The sequence below is a fragment of the Rhinoderma darwinii genome, chromosome 8 (assembly GCF_050947455.1).
Source record: "Rhinoderma darwinii isolate aRhiDar2 chromosome 8, aRhiDar2.hap1, whole genome shotgun sequence".
In the NCBI taxonomy this organism is placed as follows: domain Eukaryota; kingdom Metazoa; phylum Chordata; class Amphibia; order Anura; family Rhinodermatidae; genus Rhinoderma; species Rhinoderma darwinii.
In genome coordinates, this window is record NC_134694.1 from 13,813,696 (window position 1) to 13,834,547 (window position 20,852).

Here is a 20,852-nt window from a genome sequence, read left to right on the forward strand (position 1 = left end):
AACTATCTCAATATAACGATACCTCACAATATAGCGAATTTACAGGCTACACCTATAAAAATCAGACCGGACATCACAAGCTATATTGTAGTTGGGCTCCACTGATGGGTCCACGTTCCACCCAATGACCATGTGCCAATTATAATAATGGCATGTTCCTTTGTGGTATATGATGGGCCTTTGGTTCTGGGTATTTGTCTAAAAATAAAATTATAGCCCAAAGATTAGTCCATAGAAATGCATCCATAGGATAACTGAATGGACTAAAGATGGCGGCAGTCATGTGACCCCTGGCATTCCGGTAACACGGTCCAGGTATATAACAGGTTAATAACAGGTTATTGAGGAGCAGAAATTATAAAGTATTTCTACCTACAGCGACATCATCATCATCATCGTCATCGTCATGTCTGTGAGGAGCAGCTCTTACATTCTTCTTCCTGACTTGTGTGTTGTTGTTTTTTTTTATATTTAACTTTATTAACAACATCTCCTAGAGACAGGCAGCCATTTTATAAATCATCTAGAGACAATGAATACACGAACAGCGATGTCGTTATTCCACCATTAGACCTATTCACTCATCCCATGGGGGAGGGGGGTCGGGGGTCCTTCTTTGCTTGTTGCCCAGGGCCTCATTTTCTATAGATCTAGCCCTGCTAAAGCTGACCATGCCTGGCTGTCAACATGCCCTACCCTTTGATCCCACGGGAGATAAGCGTTACCCGAGCTGTCTGTCAGCGGCTTATCCTAACTCTCTACGGCAGTAAACATACATATGTCAAGTTTACACGCTCAGGGCTCGTCCACACGTATCGGAATTGCTGCGTATTTTCCTGTCCGGAATTGCGGACAGAAAATCCGCAGCAGAATACAGTATCAGCGAAGTGGGTGAGAATGAACAAATCTCATTCACACGCTGCGTAAAAATTCAGACCAGAAATTGACCTGCGGTGCGTATTTTTCGTAACGCAGCACGTCAATTCCTGCTGCGGAAAGTGGCCTGAATTGCGGCGTTTTTCACAGGAGATGTCACCATCTCCTAACATTGGGAAGAACGCAGCAAAATTCGCACCATTTTCTGCAGCAATTCCGTTACGTGTGGACAAGCCCTTCAGGTCTATTCACACATTGTGGTCAGATTGCGTTTTGTTGCCACAAATTTAGCAAAATTGTGGTAAAAAACGCGATATAACCGTGACATGTGAATAGACCCTTATGTAAGAATTGTGAAAAAATCGCCATCCAAGCGTCTAGCCATCTTGTGTATGCCCACCTACACGATCAGCATCACTTATTCGAGGGTATGTTCACACGCAAAAGAAAAAAGGTCTGTAAAATACGAAGCTGTTTTTAAGGGAAAACAGCCTCTGATTTTCAGCCGTTTTTAAAGCATTAAATGTTTTTTGATGCGTTTTTTTGGAGTCGTTTTTCTATTGACACAATGAAAAACGGCTCCAAAAACAGCTCAAGAAGTGACATGCTCCTTCTTTTTATGGGGCGTTTTTTACGTGCCATTACGTGCGTAAAAAAACGCCCCATATGAACGAAACGCCATTTTTCCCATTGAAATAAATGGGCAGATGTTTGTAGGCGTTCAGCTTCCGTTTTTTCAGGCGTTTTTCAAAGCGTTTACGAAAAACGTCTGAAAACACTGCGTGTGAACACACCCTTTAGGCTACATTCACACGCTTAGCAAAAAACGTCTGAAAATACGGAGCAGTTTTCAAGTGAAAACAGCTCCTGATTTTCAGAAGTTTTTATAGCAACTCGCGTTTTTCCCGCCGTTTTTTACGGCCGTTTTTCTATAGAGTCAATGAAAAACGGCTCCAAAAATGACTCAAGAAGTGACATGCACGTCTTATTCGCAGGCGTTTTTTTACTGCGGCTGTTTTTAAAAACGGCCATGTAAAAAAACAGCTCGTCAGAACAGAACGCCGTATTTCCCATTGAAATTAATGGGCGGATGTTTGGAGGTGTTCTGCTTCCAATTTTCCGGCCGTATATAGCCGGAAACACGGCCGAAAATAAGCCGTGTGCACTTACCCTTAGGCCTTATTCACACGAACGTGTTATACGATTTTCACGCGCGTCGCACGGACCTATGTTAATGAATGGGGCCGTTCAGACTGTCCGTGAATTTCATACGCTGCGTGAAACTCACGACATGTCCTATACTTGCCCGTGTTTCGCGCAGCACGCACCCATTGAAGTCAATGGGTGACTGCAAATCGCGCACGGCACACGGAAGCACTTCCGGGTGCCGCACGTGTTTCGCGCAACAGCATTAAAATAAGTGAATGAAATCAGAAAAGCACCTCGTGCTGATGACATGAATGATGTGAATAAGGTCTTAGAATGGCTGAAAATTACGGAGCTGTTTTCAAGGCATTTTTTGAAGCTGAAAATTAAGCTTTTTTTTTAATTTGAAGCTTCTTTGGCCCTGTTCACACAGTTTTCTTTGCCGGCAGAAAAATCAGATTTTGACTTGCTTGCAAATTCTTGCTGCGATTTTCTTGTGGAGTTTTTCACGTTGTTTTACGGCATTGAGCGCCGCAGGAAAAAAAAGGCATCGAAATATGCTTTCTCTGCCTTTGGCCGGGTTTACACGAGCGTGTGCGATTTGCGCACGCAAAAAATGCGGCATTTTGCATGCGCAAAAGGCACTTAACAGCTCCGTGTGTCAGCCCCGTATGATGCGCGGCTGCGTGATTTTCGCGCAGCCGCCATCATTATGACACTCCGTTTGGATGTTTGTAAACAGAAAAGCACGTGGTGCTTTTCTATTTTCATTCATAGTTTTACTGCTGTTGCGCGAATCACGCGCGTCCCACGGAAGTGCTTCCGTGTGGCGTGCGTGATTTTCACGCACCCATTGACTTCAATGGGTGCGTGATGCGCGAACAGCGCAAAAATATAGGACATGTCGAGAGTTTTTCGCAGCGGACTCACGCTGCGCAAAAATCACGCAACTGTCTGCACTGCCCCATAGACTAATATAGGTTCCTGCGACGAGCGTCAAAATCACGCACGTCGCACGGACATATAACACGCTCGTGTAAACGAGCCCTTCCAGTGATTTCAATGGGAGGTCAGAGGTGGAACCGCGACAAGAAAGAGCATGCTGCATTTTTTTTTACCACTGCGGAAATAAAAACCCTTCACCTCCTATTGAAATCAATGGGAGTCGGTTTCGGCCGTTTTTGCCGCTGACTCCAACACGGTTTCCACGTCAAAATCAGCGTAAAAAAACCTCTGTCTGAACTGGGCCTACTTTTTAAGAGGCGTTTTTTGAATTCAGTAGCGTAAATTACGCCTCATGTGAACAGCACCGTGTATTTCTCATTGAATTCCATGGGCAGCTGTTTGTAGGAGTTTTCCCAGGAGTATTTCAAGGCGATTACACTCAGAAATACGCTGGAAAAAACCAAGTGTGAACATACCCTTATTACCAGGATCCCATTAACTACGAACCACCTCCAGGTTGGTTTTGATCTTTAGGGTATGTGCACACACACTAATTACGTCCGTAATTGACGGACGTATTTCGGCCGCAAGTCCCGGACCGAACACAGTGCAGGGAGCCGGGCTCCTAGCATCATACTTATGTACGATGCTAGGAGTCCCTGCTACTCCGTGGAACTACTGTCCCGTACTGAAAACATGATTACAGTACGGGACAGTTGTCCTGCAGAGAGGCAGGGACTCCTAGCATCGTACATAAGTATGATGCTAGGAGCCCGGCTCCCTGCACTGAGTCCGGTCCGGTACTTGCGGCCGAAATACGTCCGTCAATTACGGACATAATTAGTGTGTGTGCACATACCCTTACACCCCCGCACCCGCCCAGATACAATGGCCCTTTGGAATTCCTCATAAAACGGGCATATTGTCATCACGTATTGTACTTCGCTCATTATTTCGTGGAAATCTCCATTACAGCAGAACAAATAGCTGACCTGTAAAAGAAAACCGGAGCTGTTTGTATAACGTGAGACTCCAGTCCTGATGCGTGACACAGCAAAATAAATAAAACCGATATTTGTAAGTGAGAGCGCGACATTGTGTTCAGAAACATTATTCTTCAGGACCCTAGGGTACGACGTGTTGGTAGAAGAGCCCGCCCTTCCCCCTTCCCGGGCCCCTGGTGTTAATGCTCTCTATGGCACTGACGTTCACTTTCCTACTCTTACATGTATTTCTATGCGGGAGACATTGCTCGCTGTGGTTATCTGGATCAGGTTTTACAACCGCAATGGCGTCTACGTTCTCGGGGCGCGCACATTATTTATTCACCGCCGTATGAATTTAACCCCTTGCCCATATACGTACAGTGATTTGGTATTTGTAATGCTTCTTTGCCTCCCTGGGATTTTCAGTGACGTCCGCCGGATTAAGTCTGACGTTGGGCGACGGTTGCGAATCTTCGTCTAGACTCGGGCTCAGCTATTTACGTCTTGCCGGCTTTTACAAGAGTCACTTTAGGTAACAGGACACTGCACGCAAATAAATTTGTTATATTACAAGCAGGAAACGTAAAAAAAATATATATAAGGCGCGGGCCGTGGAAGACGACAGATGTATTATTGCCTATAAAAGAGTTCTGCTATAGGAGTTTAAAGAACAAAGAAACCCGTTTCCTAGCGTGAACTCGAGAGAAAACATCGTAGACATTGTAAAAAAGAAGCTCAACAACTGACTAACAACGGGAATATAGTCAATGTTAAATCCAGCCTCAAAGATATACACTAACTTTCTGACTTTTATCAGTTTATCTATGTTGGAAACCATCAACAAGCAGGACTCTTAGTACATTCAGTACCCGACAGTGCCTTTCTTATACATCTTCATTAAAGGGTAACTAAATGTTCAACAAACTTCTGACATGTTATAGTGACATGTCAGAAGTTTTGATAGGTGGAGGTCCGAGCACTGAGACCCCCGCCAATCGCTAGAACAAAGCAGCAGAAGCGCCCGTGTGAGCGCTCAGCCGCTTAGTTTCTGTTCGGCTTTTTCCGGAAATCAATGTAGCGGAGTACGGGCTGAATGGAATGTCTATGAACCCGTACACCGCTACATCAGCTTTCCGGAAAAAGCCGAACAGAAACAAAGCGGCTGAGCGCTCACACAAGAGCTCCTACCGCTGCGTTTTATCGATTGGTGGGGGTTTGATAATGTTTAGTTACCCTTTGACGTTTGCTGTTAGTTTGTGCAGTGTAGAAAAAGATTACTATCTAGAAACCATCAACAAGCTGCTGCTGACAGTTCTGTTATTCTTAGGGTATGTTCACACGGCCTATTTACGGACGTAAATCGGGCGTTTTTGCCCCGAATTACGCCCGAAAATAGCGCCTCAATAGCGCTGACAAACATCTGCCCATTGAAAGCAATGGGCAGACGTTTGTCTGTTCACACGAGGCGTATATTTACGCGCCGCTGTCAAATGACGGCGCGTAAATAGACGCCCGCGTCAAAGAAGTGACCTGTCACTTCTTTGGCTGTAATTGGAGCCGTTATTCATTCACTCCAATGAATAGCAGCGCCAATTACGGCCGTAATTGACGCGGCGTTCAAGCGCCTGCACATGCCGGTACGGCTGAAATTACGGGGATGTTTTCAGGCTGAAACATCCCCGTAATTTCAGCCGTAACGGACGCCCTCGTGTGAACATACCCTTAGGGTATGTTCACACGCAAACTCAAAAACGTCTGAAAATACAGAGCTGTTTTCAAGGGAAAATAGCTCCTGATATTCAGACGTTTTTTTAAGCCACTCGCGATTCTTGCTACGTTTTTCGCGGCCGTTTTTGGAGCTGTTTTTCTATAGTCTATGAAAAACAGCTGAAGAAGTGACATGCACTTCTTTTTCGCGGCCGTTTTTTTTACGTGGCCGTTTTGAAAAAACGGCCCGTTGGAACAGAACGCCGTTTTTCCCATTGAAATCAATGTGCAGATGTTTGGAGGCGTTCAGCTTCCGATTTTTCAGCCGTTTTTCAGGATGTTTACGGCCAGAAAAACGTCTGAAAACACTCCGTGTGCACATATCCTCATTATATTTTGAACTAGATTGATTTGTGTCTTTTTTTAAACGTTCAATATCATTAAGGGTATGTTCACACGCACTAATTACGGACGTAATTCGGGCGTTTTTGCCCCGAATTACGTCCGAAAATAGCGCCGAAAATAGCGTTGACAAACATCTGCCCATTGAAAGCAATGGGCAGACGTTTGTCTGTTCACACAAGGCGTATATTTACGCGGCGCTGTCAAATGACGGCACGTAAATAGACGCCCGCGTCAAAGAAGTGACCTGTCACTTCTTTGTCCGTAAATGGAGCCGTTATTCATTGACTCCAATGAATAGCAGCGCCAATTACGTCCGTAATGGACGCGGCGTTCAAGCGCCTGCACATGCCGTTACGGCTGAAATTACGGGGATGTTTTCAGGCGGAAACATCACCGTAATTTCAGCCGTTACGGACGCTGTCGTGTGAACATACCCTTAATGTTTCTACTAAGTAAGGCTCCACGCACCCGACCGTAGTTTTCATAGATAATTACGGATGAAATTGCAGACCCATTCATTTCTATAGTACATCTTTCCGTATATTTATGGATGTGTGTCCAGGCCGTGGAAATGATCTGCAAAATATAGGACATGTCCTATTCTTGTCCGCAATTGCGGCACGGACTCCCCATAGAAGTCTATGGGTGTTTCCGCAATTGCAGACGGCTACGGATGTGCATTCATATTTGCAGACAGGAAAAAACCCTTACGGTCGTGTGCATGAGGCCTAAATGAGTTCCTAAAGGCGTCCTATTGTGGATGGGCTGTGGTTCTGATTAGCTTATGAGTCATTAGGGCCTGTTCACATCTGCGTTGGAGGCTCTGTTAGGGGCCACAGATCCGGACGAAAATACTGCATGCTGCAGTATTGTTTCTGGTAAAACTACAGACGCCCCGACAGAAACCATTAAAATCAACAGGTTTCCGTCGGCGCCGATTGCTTCAGTCGTACAATGGAACCGTTGCTTCTGGTATTTTGCTTGTTCTGCTCCTTTAACAGAACAATGGAAACACGGAACGCAGGTGTGAACAGGCCCCTACTTATCACATCTCTATTTATTAACATGTGAATACCTAGTATACATAGGAAGTCATGTGGTACTAGCGGAGACAAGCTTGTATGTCATTGTATTCACATAAGCCATAACTGTAAGAGCCGCAACAAGATCCGTCAACTTCAACTTGCCTGCTTGTTTATGGTTTTCAGACTTTTCTACATTGGATGTACATGGAAATACATAAATGAAAACAGAAAAAAGGGTTTGTTACTTTGTATCAGGGTAGGTAAGAGCTATCAGCCTGGAGTCTAGGACAGAGATTTGCGCTGCTGCGGTGTTTAGTTTGCTGAACATTGACTGCACTGATACGTTACATGCACTGGAGGACCCGTCTGGACCGTGCATTAGACAGACGGCCTTTTCATTTCAATGGGCTCTGTGTAATACGCTGCTGTAGGAAAAATTAACAATTCGCGAGTGTGAGCCCCCATTGTTGGGTGGATCATGCATGTAAATAAGTGTTGTCCAGTTTAAGAGGATCTGTCAGCTCTCCTGACATGGCTTTTAGTAAATACATGCATTCCCCATCGAATTATAATTCTGGAGCATCTTTTTTTACAACTTTGTGTTGTGGTGTTCCTCTGTTATTCCTCCTGGCAATGTATGAATAAACTGACAACTGGGTGTCACCATTCCCCTTGTCAAAACAGTGTATATTCCTACACAGTGGATGTTCACACGGTTAGCAAAAAAGTCTGAAAATACGGAGCGGTTTTCAATGGAAAACAGCTCCTGATTTTCAGACTTTTTTTTTAGCAACTCGCGATTTTTACGGCCGTTTTTGGAGCAGTTTTCTATAGAGTCAATGAAAAATGGCTCCAAAAACGGCTCAATAAGTGACATGCACTTCTTTTTTCGAGAGTGTCTTTTTACCCGACGTTTTTTGAAAAGGAGGCGTCAAAAGACACCCCGTCGGAACAGAACGGCGTATTTCCCATTGAAATCAATGGGCAGATGTTTGGAGGTGTTCTGCTTACCATTTTTCAGCTGTTTTTCGGGATGTTTATGGCCCGAAAAATGTCCGAAAATAGGTCGTGTGCTCATACCCTAAGGCCTTATTTACATGAGTTGGGCGTCTATGGAGGGATGCGCGAAAAGAACAGACATGTCCTTTTTCCTCACAGACCCTTCACACGGTCCGTTGAAACAACGGCTGTGTGAACGGCCACATTGAATTACATAGGTCCGTGGGACGGCCACTGTTTCAACGACCGTCCCACGGACATTTAACACGCTCGTGTAAATAAGCCCTTACACTGTCAGCACAGATTGGACAGACTGTGTAAGCACACGCCACATTTACAAGGTAACACCTGTTTGCCAATTTAGTCATACATTTCCAGGAGGAATAACAGAGGAACCGCACAATGCAGAGTTCTAAGAAAAGATGCTCTAGAATTTTTATTTTATGGGGAATGCAAGGTTTTACTAAAACTGACATGTCAGGAGAGGTGACAGTCCTCTTAAGGCCTGATTTACACGAGCGTGTGCGTTTTGCGCACGCAAAAAACGCTCCGTTTTGCGTGCGCAAAAGGCACTTAACAGCTGCGTGTGTCATCAGTGTATGATGCGCGGCTGCGTGATTTTCGCGCAGCCGCCATCATTTTGACACTCCGTTGGATGTTTGTAAACAGAAAAGCACGTGGTGCTTTTCTGTTTACATTCAGAGTTTGACAGCTGTTGCGCGAATCACGCAGTTCGCACGGAAGTGCTTCCGTGCGGCATACGTGGTTTTCATGTACCCATTGACTTCAATGGGTGCGTGATGCGCAAACAGCGCACAAAGAAAGGACATGTCGTGAGTTTTACGCAACGCACTCGCGCTGCGCAAAATTCATGCACTGTCTGCACGGCCCCATTGCCTAATATAGGTGCGTATGACACGCGTGAAAAGCACGCGCGTCACACGAGCGTATATTACGCTCGTGTAAATGATGCCTAAGGCTGGGTTCACACGAGCATGTTCGGTCCGTAATGGACGGAATGTATTTTGGCCGCAAGTCCCGGACCGAACACACTGCAGGGAGCCGGGCTCCTAGCATCATAGTTATGTACGATGCTAGGAGTCCCTGCCTCTCCGTGGAACTACTGTCCCGTACTGAAAACATGATTACAGTACGGGACAGTTGTTCTGCAGCGAGGCAGGGACTCCTAGCGTCGTACATAACTATGATGCTAGGAGCCCGGCTCCATGCAGTGTGTTTGGTCCGGGACTTGCGGCCGAAATACTTTCTGTCCATTACGGACGTAACATGGTCGTGTGAACCAGTTACAATTATGTAATGTACATTTCTTTACACTAGATGGCGACAAAGTCCTCAGTATAGCAAGGAATTGCATGTATGTGGGTTCACTTCAGGCTAATGATACCAGATTGCAATAAAAAGACATTTTCATTCGCACTGTTATCACCACAAGAGTTTTAAGACCATGTTCGTTTTACAATACACATAATACAAACTCTTTGCCATATAATTTTTTTTTAAAGGTACCTTAGCACACTTTTCAGATAATAGTCACCATATTAGTACTATCCTAAATGAGCAGTATGTTATACGAGCAAGGATCACATGGCTCAAGTCAAAATTCAAACGCTTAACCAAAAACGCCTGAAAATACGTGAAAATACTTCTGAAAATCCATTGAAAACAGCTCCTGATTGTCAGCCATTTTTACTTGAGTGTGTGACGGCTAACGTGTACCAAAAAACGGCTTCAAGGGAAAACAGCACCTGATTTTCAGCCGCTTTTTAAACAACTAGCGTTTTATACGTTGTTTTTCTATTGAGTCAATAACAAACGGCTCAAGAGGTGACATGCACTTCTTTTTACGAGGCGTTTTTTACGCGTCCGTTTTTAAAAACTGCCGCGTAAAAAATGCCCCATGGGAACGGAACACCGTTTTTCCCATTGTAATCAATGGGCAGATGTTTGGAGGCGTTCACCCCCCACATTTTTAGCCATTTTTCGGGGCGTTTACGGCCCAAAAAACAGCTAAAAATAGGCCGTGTGAACATACCCTCAGACCCGGCTATTCCTAGGCTTTTTGTAGTGCTGCCGATTGATTTGAACTATTCAGCTGCAGCTGCAGTCCACATGAATACATTGAGTTGCATGCAATCCTGTGGACTGCAGCTGTCACTCAAGAGTTAAAATCAATCAGTAACATTACGAAAAGTCTAGGTGTAGCCCTGACTTGAAAGCAAAAAGAGTCATGAATACAATTAGTCAGTGACATCAGAGGAAAGGGAGGATTGGGAAAAAAAAAGAAAAATTTCAATTGAATTGAAGATTTGTTGTGGTATCGGCCTCCCCAGCCGCGGGATCCCGGACCAAATACGTGAGTGTTCTGCTTTACCTAACGCTGTACTATATTACTGGATGTCGTTTGTTATATTTATCGGACTTTTTTTGGTCATATTGAGTGACACATGATAAGTTCGGTCTTGAGTTCATGTGCTGGGCTCGGTGCCTGTGTCGCTACATCTATAGGCAGATAATTGTTTGGGGAACAGTAAATTGGGATCATATGTGTAGATTAGTGAGGGCCTCATTCAACGGCCGTGTCGGTCATGACATACAAACCGTATACCAGCCTAGCGTCATACGTAACGATGATGCTAAGAGGACGGCTCCCTGAACGGTGTTCGGTCTAGCAAATCCGGCCGACATACGGTCCGTATCTCACGGCCGTGTGAATCACTCCCAAGGCCTTGTTCACAGATTTTTTTTGAAGGCGGAAAAGTCTGATTTTGACCTGCCTGCACACACTTTGCAGCGTTTTTAGGCTACAGCCGTTGAGCACCGCGAGCAATAAATGCAGCAAAAAAAACGCTTTCTCTGCCTCCCATTGATGTCAATGGGAGGTCCGAGATGGAAATACCCAAAAAAAGGGCACTTCGCTTTTTCCCGTGAGAGGGAAAGGAACGCCTCCGTCTCCCATTGAGATCAATGGAAGGTGTTTTTTTTTTGGTGCTGTTTCTGACGTGGTTCCACGTAAAAAAAACAGCGCCAAAATACTCAGCGTGAACTAGCCCTTAGAGTGCTAGCTCTTAAAATGCAAACTTTAGCGGTGGCAGATTTGAATGATTAATAGTGTGAGAGATTTTAATAATTTCAGACAGGCCAGGTGGTTTTGTATTGGTTAACCCTGTCTCACCCACCTCTCAGGTAAACTCCAGTGAGGGTGTACGTGACGCACTTACCATAAAGGCAGAACACAGAACTGCTATGGGGTCTGTGGTGAGAAATGGGCCTGTCTCTGAACTCCTTCTTCCTGACATAGAGCATCAGCATTTACTGCAGCCACCACTAGGGGAGCTCAGTACATAGAGATTTTTACATCTTTGTCATAGCTGTATGAATTCATATGCGCTGAGCTCCCCCTAGTGGTGATCGCAGGCAGTTTTATCGTGTACTGTGTAAAGTGAAGCAGGGGGATCAATGTACTTATGTCAGTTGTCTGGTATAATACACCAAAAAATGATGTCTAGACTGAGCGCCATATTTATGAACCACCTGTGCCACTTTTTCTGACATGAGTCCGGTAAAGTTGGCGAGGATCGAGAGTCGTGTGGAGCAAAACTTGCTGGCTCCCACCCTTTGATATGTGGAGGGTTTGTCCACAACCCCTTTAAGATTTATTTATATAAGGCCTCATGTACACGGCCGTGCCCGTAATCTCAGTCAGCGATTACGGGCACGGCCGGCCGTGGACAGCCACCCGCATATAAAGTATGGGAGCAGGGTCCGTAAAAGATAAGACATATCCTATATTTTGCGGAGACTTTCTACGGCCCGGACACGTTGCCGCAAATAACAAATGGGTCCGTAACTGTGGACTGCAATTACGGTCGTTTGCATGGAGCCTAAAACTGGACAACCCCTTTCAAAGATAAAATTTTGTCTGCCTGCAGCCACCACTAGGGGGCGCTTAGGAGCTAACTGCATACTGTTTATATATTGAACTCCATAATGAAACCGTACGCAGTTAACGCTTTAGCGCCCCCTAGATGTCTATGCAGGGGGTTTGAAGCTTTGTATCAGAAAAACTAAGCTCAAGACTACTATAAAGATATATATATTATAAAAATGAATCCGCAAAGAATGTTGTACCTGAAAACAACCTGGAGATCTACTATACAGTGTCATCACAGCAATCGTAAACTATATTTTGCTACAAAATCATCTTTTAGTTATTTGGAAAAGTGAGAATTTATTATTTTTCAGTAATATTATGACAAGACAAAAACCTTTTGACTGATACAATTTCACAAAATAACAGAAAACAGACAAAAGGCATCCATAATACGGACTGTTTAATAAAATAAGATGTTTCTGCAAACGACAAAACAACATTTATGAATAAAAAAGCTTGTTCGTCATGATCATTATTGTGGGGTGCAGTACCTTTCACAGCCTTTCCATTTGTGATGGCGCTATTTTATTACGTCAATTGAGGGCTATGGACAACAGAATCATAAACTTGTTATACATCCAGACCTGCATAGGGGAATACAGCACTTCCAAGGCAGGTATGGATGTAGCAGTGCTTGGACGTATACAAGGGGGTCAATGGAATTTGTCTCTTTACCTTCAACCATGCAGGAGGAGGTGGATAAATAAAGCAGTAAATGTAAAAAAAATTATGTCCTAATGATATTACGTAATAACATCCCCGTCTGACTGAATGGGAATAGAAAAAGGGGTTTTGTTTTTTTTCCGGAAACAGCGCCACACTTCTCCGTGGGCTGTGTCTGGTATTGCAGCTGAGCATCATTTATATGAATAGAGATAAGCTGCAATACCAGACACAGCCCTTGGACGAGACTGGCGCTGCTGTATAATCCTGACAGCCCTTTTATTTTAAGCATTGTCACATTAGTCTTGAGTCAAGTCCATATAAAATGATTCCACAAGCATCAAACATGACATTTTCCCACACAAATGACCTATTTTTCTTGAAATTTGTTATTTATAAATTATGAATTTGTTATGTTTTTTTTTTTAATTTAATTTTTTAATTAAAAACACATTTGAGAAAAAAAGACCGCTTTGACAAGACTGAGCAGAAATAAGAAATTCTGAGACCCCACTAATAAAGTTTTGTAACTTTCTAATATAGTATGTTTGTCAATACCTTACCATTTTCAATATCTCTGCCTGTTGTCAGTGGATAGGATTTTGTTGTTGGGGGGGGGGTTTTTTTTTTTTTACATGTAGAGACTGAAAACCTAGTCTTGCCCTCACTGCTGTAGTTTTTTGTAACGTATCAGTCTAGGCAATCCGCGGTGAGATCGAGGGTATGTTCGCACGGCAAACGAAAAACGGATGTAAAATACAAAGCGGTTATCAAGGGAAAACAGCCTCTGATTTTCAGCCGTTTTTTTATGCATCAAGCGTTTTTTATGCGTTCTTTACGGCCGTTTGTGGAGCTGCTTTTCTATTGACGCAATGAAAAATGGCTCAAGAAGTGACGTGTACTTCTTTTTTACTTATTCCTCCTACATACACTAATACATTGTAACAAACCCTCGATTGTGTAAAGCTTCATACATGGGTTCCGTCGGAGCTTCCCGTCAGCGGAACACATGAACGGAACCCTGACTGAATCAAATGGAAACCATAGGCTTCCGTTTGCATCACCATTGATTTCAATGGTGACGGATCCGGTGCAAATGGTTTCCGTTTTGTCACAGTTGTTTAAGGGTTCTGTCGTTTTGAGGGAATGATTAGCGCAGTCGGTATTTATTCCGTCAAAACGATGGAACCCTTAAACAACTGTGACAAACTGAAACCATTTTATTTAGTCAGGGTTCTGTTCATGTGTTCCCCTGATGGGAAGCTCCGACGGAACCCATGAACGGAGAACTGACGCAGATGTGAACGAAGCCTAAGCGAGACTAGGTCAGGACAGATATTGAGTTTCTGGATATAAACAAGAGGAAATCCATTCACTGACCACAAGTAAAAATATTGAAAATATACATGATAAAGGGGTTGTGTCCCGAAGCCAAGCTCTTTTTAAACAGCTGATTGCCATGGTTCCGGCTTCTCTAACCCGAGGCGATCAATTGTAATCGCCACATTGTGCACAGTTCAATGCTATGAATGGACTACTATGGTCTGTGATGGTGGCATGATGGCTCCTACCATGTACAGATACTCACAAGGACTCAGCCTTGCCCCAATATCAAATCTTCGCTAACCCCCTTGACCATTATTAATTTAATTTGAAAACAAATCCAGTGGCACCCAAACTACAACACCCAGCAGTCGTAGTTCCTTGTTACCCATAGCAACCAATCAGAATCTACCTTTCTTTCTCCAGTGCAGTTTAGAAAATGAAAGTTGAACTCTGATTGGTTGCTATAGATTTACCACAGGAGGCCTTATTTGACAGAGGGCAGGCGGCCATTTTAAAAGTATTCCACAATCACACATCTATTGACATCACAGCCATCCCCAATAGTCGCAGGGTGCCTCATACCTCACTAATAATACTAGTTTATATCTTACATTCCAAGATATTAGTTAATCTCACAAAATGTCTGCCTCCCAGCTTATTCTTTATATTCATAATACAACAGGTTTTTTTTTCATCGTTTCTTTGTTTTTCTCAAATGGCTGCCATGCTGGTTTTTTTTTAAATAAAGTTTTTATACTAATAGGAATGTTTTGTGAGAGGAACCTTAATACTAAAATAGTGGGTCCAATACCACTTACTGAATGTCTTGCATACAGCACACACTTCGTTTTGGCCCCCAATTGGGACCTTGGGGGCCCATACAATAGATAATATTGCTCCCAATCCATTTCTATTATAAAGAAATGTGTGTTTTAAAAACGAGTTGGTGTAAAAATTAATGTCAGTGTTTTAGGATATGGGGTGGCAGGGGCGGACGCTTCATATTTCCCACAAAAATGGGGTCTCACTCCTGGTACTGGTTCACACACTCATCCTGGAACAGTAGATATTGGTGCCCGGTTGGCCTCCCAATTACAACACTTGTGGGGCAGGAGGGTCTTGTTCTCCTAGAGCTGCCCCCCCCCCCCTTATTTGCTACCTTTATAGAGAGGACATCCTGTGTAGGTTCATTTTGACTATGGAAAAGCGGATAGGGAGAACTTGACCTTGCTTCTCCTTGGGCCACAAAGTAGCCACAGGGTAACCACTATGTCATGTATACTGCTATGGACTCTACTTTTCCATGAATATTGCAATAGACAGTGATGCAAAGGGATAATATTATAGATTCCAGACGTCATTGGATATAAAACATGGGGGAAATTAAATATTCAGCCATCTTCGCTATCCAAGGCATGTACGTTGTCTGCCCCAAGGTCACGGAATATTGTATAAAATGATATATTTACAAAGCACAGTATGTATCTACATATATACAGTGCGTACCGAGACACAGGGAAAGCACAGATAACCGAAAAGTAATGAGGAAGGGGAGAACAAGATGGGTAAACATTCTGATTACTGATAAGAAAGTCTACAGTATAAAATATCTACAGTCACAAAAAAACAAAAATAAATGTCTCGAGTCCTGTCCACATGGTCATCAATGTCTGGACCTTAGACGTAGCCCTGCTTGAATGAATCCTGTCAAAAAATATGACACTGGAACAGACGGGCGACCATTCTCAGGACTTTGGTCTGATTGTCACATAGAGCACAGCATCTTCTTGCAGTAACAGGAGCTGGGAAATGGAGCCACATCATTTTTGTCGGTGGCCATGGGCTTGTGTGTGGCGTGTCCAGCACACCCTGTGCCTCGTGGCTGGCTTAGTCATAGTTTTCTATCTAACCAGGGTTCAGTTGACAGTAGACACCTGGCTGTGGTGCAGACTGAACTCCTTGGCTTTGAGACGTAGGCTGGCGATGCTGTCGGCCATATTGACTCCCTGGGTAGGCAGTGTTGTAGGAGCAGAGGTGGTATTTGGGCTGTAAGGCGGCAAACTGGCACTGATGGAATTAAAGGAAACCGGTTTTAGTCATGAATGCAAGTAAGGGTATGTTCACACACTTGACAAAAAACGGCTGTAAATACGGAGATGTCTTCAAGGGAAAACCGCTCCTGATTTTCACCTGTTTTTTAATCAAACTAGTGTTTTTCACTGCGTTTTTTTTATGGCTGTTTTTGGAGCTGTCTTTCTATAGAGTCAACGAAAAACGGCTCGAAGTGATGTACATGCACTTCTTTTTACGGGGCGTCTTTTTACGCTCCGTTTTTTTGAAAATGAGGCGTAAAAAAAAACCCAGTCGGAACAGAATGCCGTATTTCCCATTTAAATCAATGGGCGGATGATTGGAGGCGTTCTGCTTCCGATTTTTCGGAACGTTTACGGCCAGAGAAACTGCTGAAAATAGACCGTGTGAACATGCCCTAATACAGAATATGTAAAAGATCATACAAGTTAAACTTTTTGAAAATCCATATTAGTAGAGAACTGAATTCATGAAAAATACCACTATTAAAAATTAAAGGGATATCATCCTGTAGACAATAATGATGATAAAATCTATTTCTGCAAACGTATCCAAATCCAACATTTCACCCAAGAGTTTCTCCGCATTGCCCAGGGGCATAGCTATAGGAGTATGATAGGAAGCATTTGCACCAGGATCCATTGAGACATGTCAGAATATGTAGTGAGTGGAAGACCCCCGGCGATCACTAGAATTGATGGTTCGTGAAGTACTCTCCATTTTGGCTTTTAGTTCAGAGATCTTTCGGTCTCTTCATTTTAGCAATTGGTGGGTTTACACTAATTATGACCTCTTCCGACATGTCGGATGTAAAGAAGGGAACCTTCACTTTTTAAATGATTCTTAAAATGAATAAAGCAGCCTCCGAATAAGGAGTTCTCTTTGCGTGTATCCCTCACCACCCAATTTTAAGATGACTTTTTGGTACCCAGTAACCCTAATCCTAATTCACAAAATCCAGGGTTATGTTACCTGTAGCTGTTATTGTTCCAAGACATGAATTCTGGTGCCAGACTGGTTGGTCGGGGGCTGATATGCTGCTCCACAATGGGGTCTTGACTGTATGATTTGAGGAGAGAAGAAGTCCGGCTTGCCAGCATAGCCCTCTCATTCCTACGGAACTTGGCTCGCCTATTCTGAAACCACACCTATGAAAAGAAACGGGATACATTATAGCAACAACCGGTACTAGTCCAGCAATCCATTATCATAGTGGACCTATGACAAATCAGGTGGATATCCCTTCGTTGTTGTAGCAGAGCCAACATGTAATATTAGAACTTTTGACTTCCATCAGCACAGAATATGAAGTAATGTTTTTTCAGGTTTGCACCTCTAAAACAAAAAATCACAAGCACTAACCTGTACTCTGGCTTCGCTCAGGTTAACCCGTCTCGCCAAATCTTCTCGTACAAAAGCGTCCGGGTAGTGAGTTCTCTCAAACACCCTTTCCAGGGCCTGCAATTGGCTGCTATTGAAAGTTGTCCTGCTCCTTCTCTGCTTCTTTTTTATATGAGCACTCTTTGAAGATCCTGAGATGGAGGTGTCACCTGAAATACAAAGCAGACTATAGTAAAACCGTACAACCTATCAAAGGTAATGATTGAGAAAAAAACCAAAACATCTGCTATAATTTAAAAAAATAAATCCTATGACCGGTTTATTGAACGATCAATTTTTTTTTATTGGAAACTGATATTAAAATTGGTTGGAGGACCAAATTAAATGCATGAATAAAACAAAGTAACAATTAATAATAATTCATTAATATTTCTAAATTATTTTTACAGATATATATTTTTAATGGTTTAAAATGGTCGTTTTTATGTAATTATCCAACGATGGGAACCTAGCTTTTACCCTTAATTAGGTAAATTTAGGCCATGTAGCATACCATTTTTTTTTTTTTCCTCCCAAAATATAGAAAACCATATAAACAAAAGTGAATTAAAACCAGAAAATGTATTTCACTTCCACCAGCAGGGGGCAGCGGTTTTGGCTCAGTACATGTCACATTCTTATGTAACTGGCATCAATTTTCTTTGTTTCAAATACACAAAAAAGAATTACCAGAAAATTTGAGCTGTAACTTGAGTACATTCATTTCCCGTAATATGGCTTCGCTTGATATACAAAGCAAATAGCGCTTGCCCTGCCCTCCGATGAGATTATCCTTACAGAATATGCCTTGGCTGGTTCCGTTCGATATTTTTCTGCTATTTGTTGTGCTGAACATGTATTCAAGTCCTCAGATGTTCAGTACAACATGTACAGCATCCGACCGCTCAATAGGCAAACGCCAAGTTTCTACAGCAGTAATAGACTTACAGCTGTGGTATAGAAAAGCAATGAGGAGTCTTGTGATGAGTGTGTATATATATATATATATATATATATATATACTTCTACACTGCATACGTTATATATGGATGGTTTATGTACCATCAAATTACATTGGAAGTCGGATCCCTACGGATTGTAATGTTATGGCATATCCCGATATGCCATAATATGAAATGTTTGGGATGCTTTAAGGAACCCGTAGACCTTTTGAACTTCATACAGAATTAAGCTATGTTCTCAAGTTTGTGGTGTACATTCGCCGTATACTCTGGGAAATCTTGGGACATTAACGCTAAGGCCCTGTTCACACAGAGTTTTTTTGACTCGGAAACCGCGCCAAAAAATGGCCAAAAATGGCTCCCAATGATTTCAATCGGAGGCGTTTTTTTTTACTGCAAGTGGAAAAACTGCCTTACGGTAAAAAGAAGCGTCATGCCGCATTTTCGGGCGTTTACGCCTCTGACCTCCCGTTGACAACAATGGGAGGCAGAGAAAGCGTATTTCGCTGCATTTTTTTGCCCGTAACACGCGAGTGAAAATCGCAGCAAACAGCGCGCAGGCAGGTCAAAATCTGCCTCAAAATCCCAAACGGAATTTTGAGGCAGAATTTTCCTCATGCAAAAAACTCAGTGTGAACATGGCCTAAAGGTATCCATAGACTATAATGGGACTGACCTGTACCAAAAGCATGTCCTTTTTACATATGTTCGAGTGTTCTACATCTGTATAGGGATCGCACAAAAAAAACCTATATACAAATTGGGGGAAGTTGAGGTTTCTACGCCAGTTTTGTGATGTAGAAATGTCACAGATGGCCGAAAAGTCGTGATAAAGTCGGCTTTTGGGTCACTTACCCTGCTTTTGACACTTTTTTTTTAAGGTGGGTGAGGCTTATCAGCCCCACACACTAAAATTTACGCCAAAAGCTGGCATAGATTTCATCAGTGTCGCATGGACAGCCGAAAATGCGACAAATGTATTTAGCGGCGTTTGTCTCATGGTAAATTTGTTGCGTATTACCCTTGATTGCTTTTTCGTAAGACTTGCATAGTTTTAATTAATCTCCCTCTACAGATTTTGGAGAATGGGAGTCTCTGGGCTGCATTTGAGAAGCTTTGCTAAACTGTTAGGGTATGTGCACACACACTAATTACGTCCGTAATTGACGGACGTATTTCGGCCGCAAGTCCCGGACCGAACACAGTGCAGGGAGCCGGGCTCCTAGCATCATACTTATGTACGATGCTAGGAGTCCCTGCCTCGCTGCAGGACAACTGTCCCGTACTGTAATCATGTTTTCAGTACGGGACAGTTGTCCTGCAGCGAGGCAGGGACTCCTAGCATCGTACATAAGTATGATGCTAGGAGCCCCGCTCCCTGCACTGTGTTCGGTCCGGGACTTGCGGCCGAAATACGTCCGTCAATTACGGACGTAATTAGTGTGTGTGCACATACCCTTAGGGGGTGTTTGACAACAAATTTGTTGACTGTTTCCATTGACAACCAAAAGAACTGTGAAAACACCGTAAAAGGAGATTAAAAATGGTGCAAGGGGGAAGTGGAGCAATTGCCCATAGCAACCAATCAGATTCCAGCTCTCGTGTGGAGGAAAAAAAAGCAGAAACCTGATAGAGCTGTTGCCCATAGCAATTAATCTTTCCTTTGCACTAGTTTCGATAAATCTCCCCCTATCTACTAATAAAATCAAACACAATGTAAGGGTATGTGCACACGCAAAATCAAAAACGTCTGAAAATATGGAGCAGGTTTCAAGTTAAAACCGCTCCTGATCTTCAGCCTTTTTTTTAGCAACTCTCGTTTTCGCTGCGTTTTTCTGACCATTTTTGGAGCTGTTTTCTAGAGTCAATGAAAAACTGCTCCAAAAACGGCTCAAAAAGTGACATGCACTTCTTTTTCACGGGCGTTTTTTTTACGCGCCCGTTTTGAAAAACGGCCGCGTAAAAAACGCCCCGTCGGATCAGAATGCCGTATTTCCTATTGAAATCAATGGGCACATGTTTGCAGGTGTTCTGCTTCCGTTTTTTTCAGGTGTTTTTCAAGGTGTAAACGCCCAGAAATACGCCTGAAAACACTACGTCTGAACATACCCTCATACTGACCAGTTTCGGAAAAATATCCATCCATCATCAACATTTGGAACAACAGCAAAAATGTGATGCCCACAACATAAACCATGACATAATGTCTCCAGGTTCCCCGTCCTGGTCTATATCCCAAGACTCTCAGCGCATCATGTTATCTCAGTTTCTGAAGGTTTGTGAAAAGCAGTGTCAGTAGTCTGCACTTAACACATGATACGGATTATTCACAGTCCGGATGCAGAGAGCGGAATGACGACATGTCAACCAGGGCTGTATCTCCAGCAGA

At 43.2% G+C, this 20,852-nt stretch overlaps 2 protein-coding genes across 2 annotated transcripts in view; both read right to left on the reverse strand.

The window, feature by feature from the left end:
- Window positions 1-441, reverse strand: part of SPOUT1 (SPOUT domain containing methyltransferase 1) — a 60,586-nt gene extending 60,145 nt beyond the window's left edge. The window contains exon 1 of the mRNA XM_075835188.1: window positions 377-441. The gene's annotated coding sequence lies outside the window, so the exon portion shown is untranslated. The remainder of the gene's footprint in view (window positions 1-376) is intronic.
- An 11,983-nt stretch (window positions 442-12,424) lies between these two features.
- Window positions 12,425-20,852, reverse strand: part of PRRX2 (paired related homeobox 2) — a 33,029-nt gene continuing 24,601 nt past the window's right edge. The window contains exons 2-4 of the mRNA XM_075834177.1: window positions 17,484-17,671; window positions 17,094-17,269; window positions 12,425-16,097 (exon numbers count right to left, since the gene is read on the reverse strand). Coding sequence (XP_075690292.1) covers window positions 15,947-16,097; window positions 17,094-17,269; window positions 17,484-17,671 — 515 coding nt within the window. The 3' untranslated portion in view covers window positions 12,425-15,946. The remainder of the gene's footprint in view (window positions 16,098-17,093; window positions 17,270-17,483; window positions 17,672-20,852) is intronic.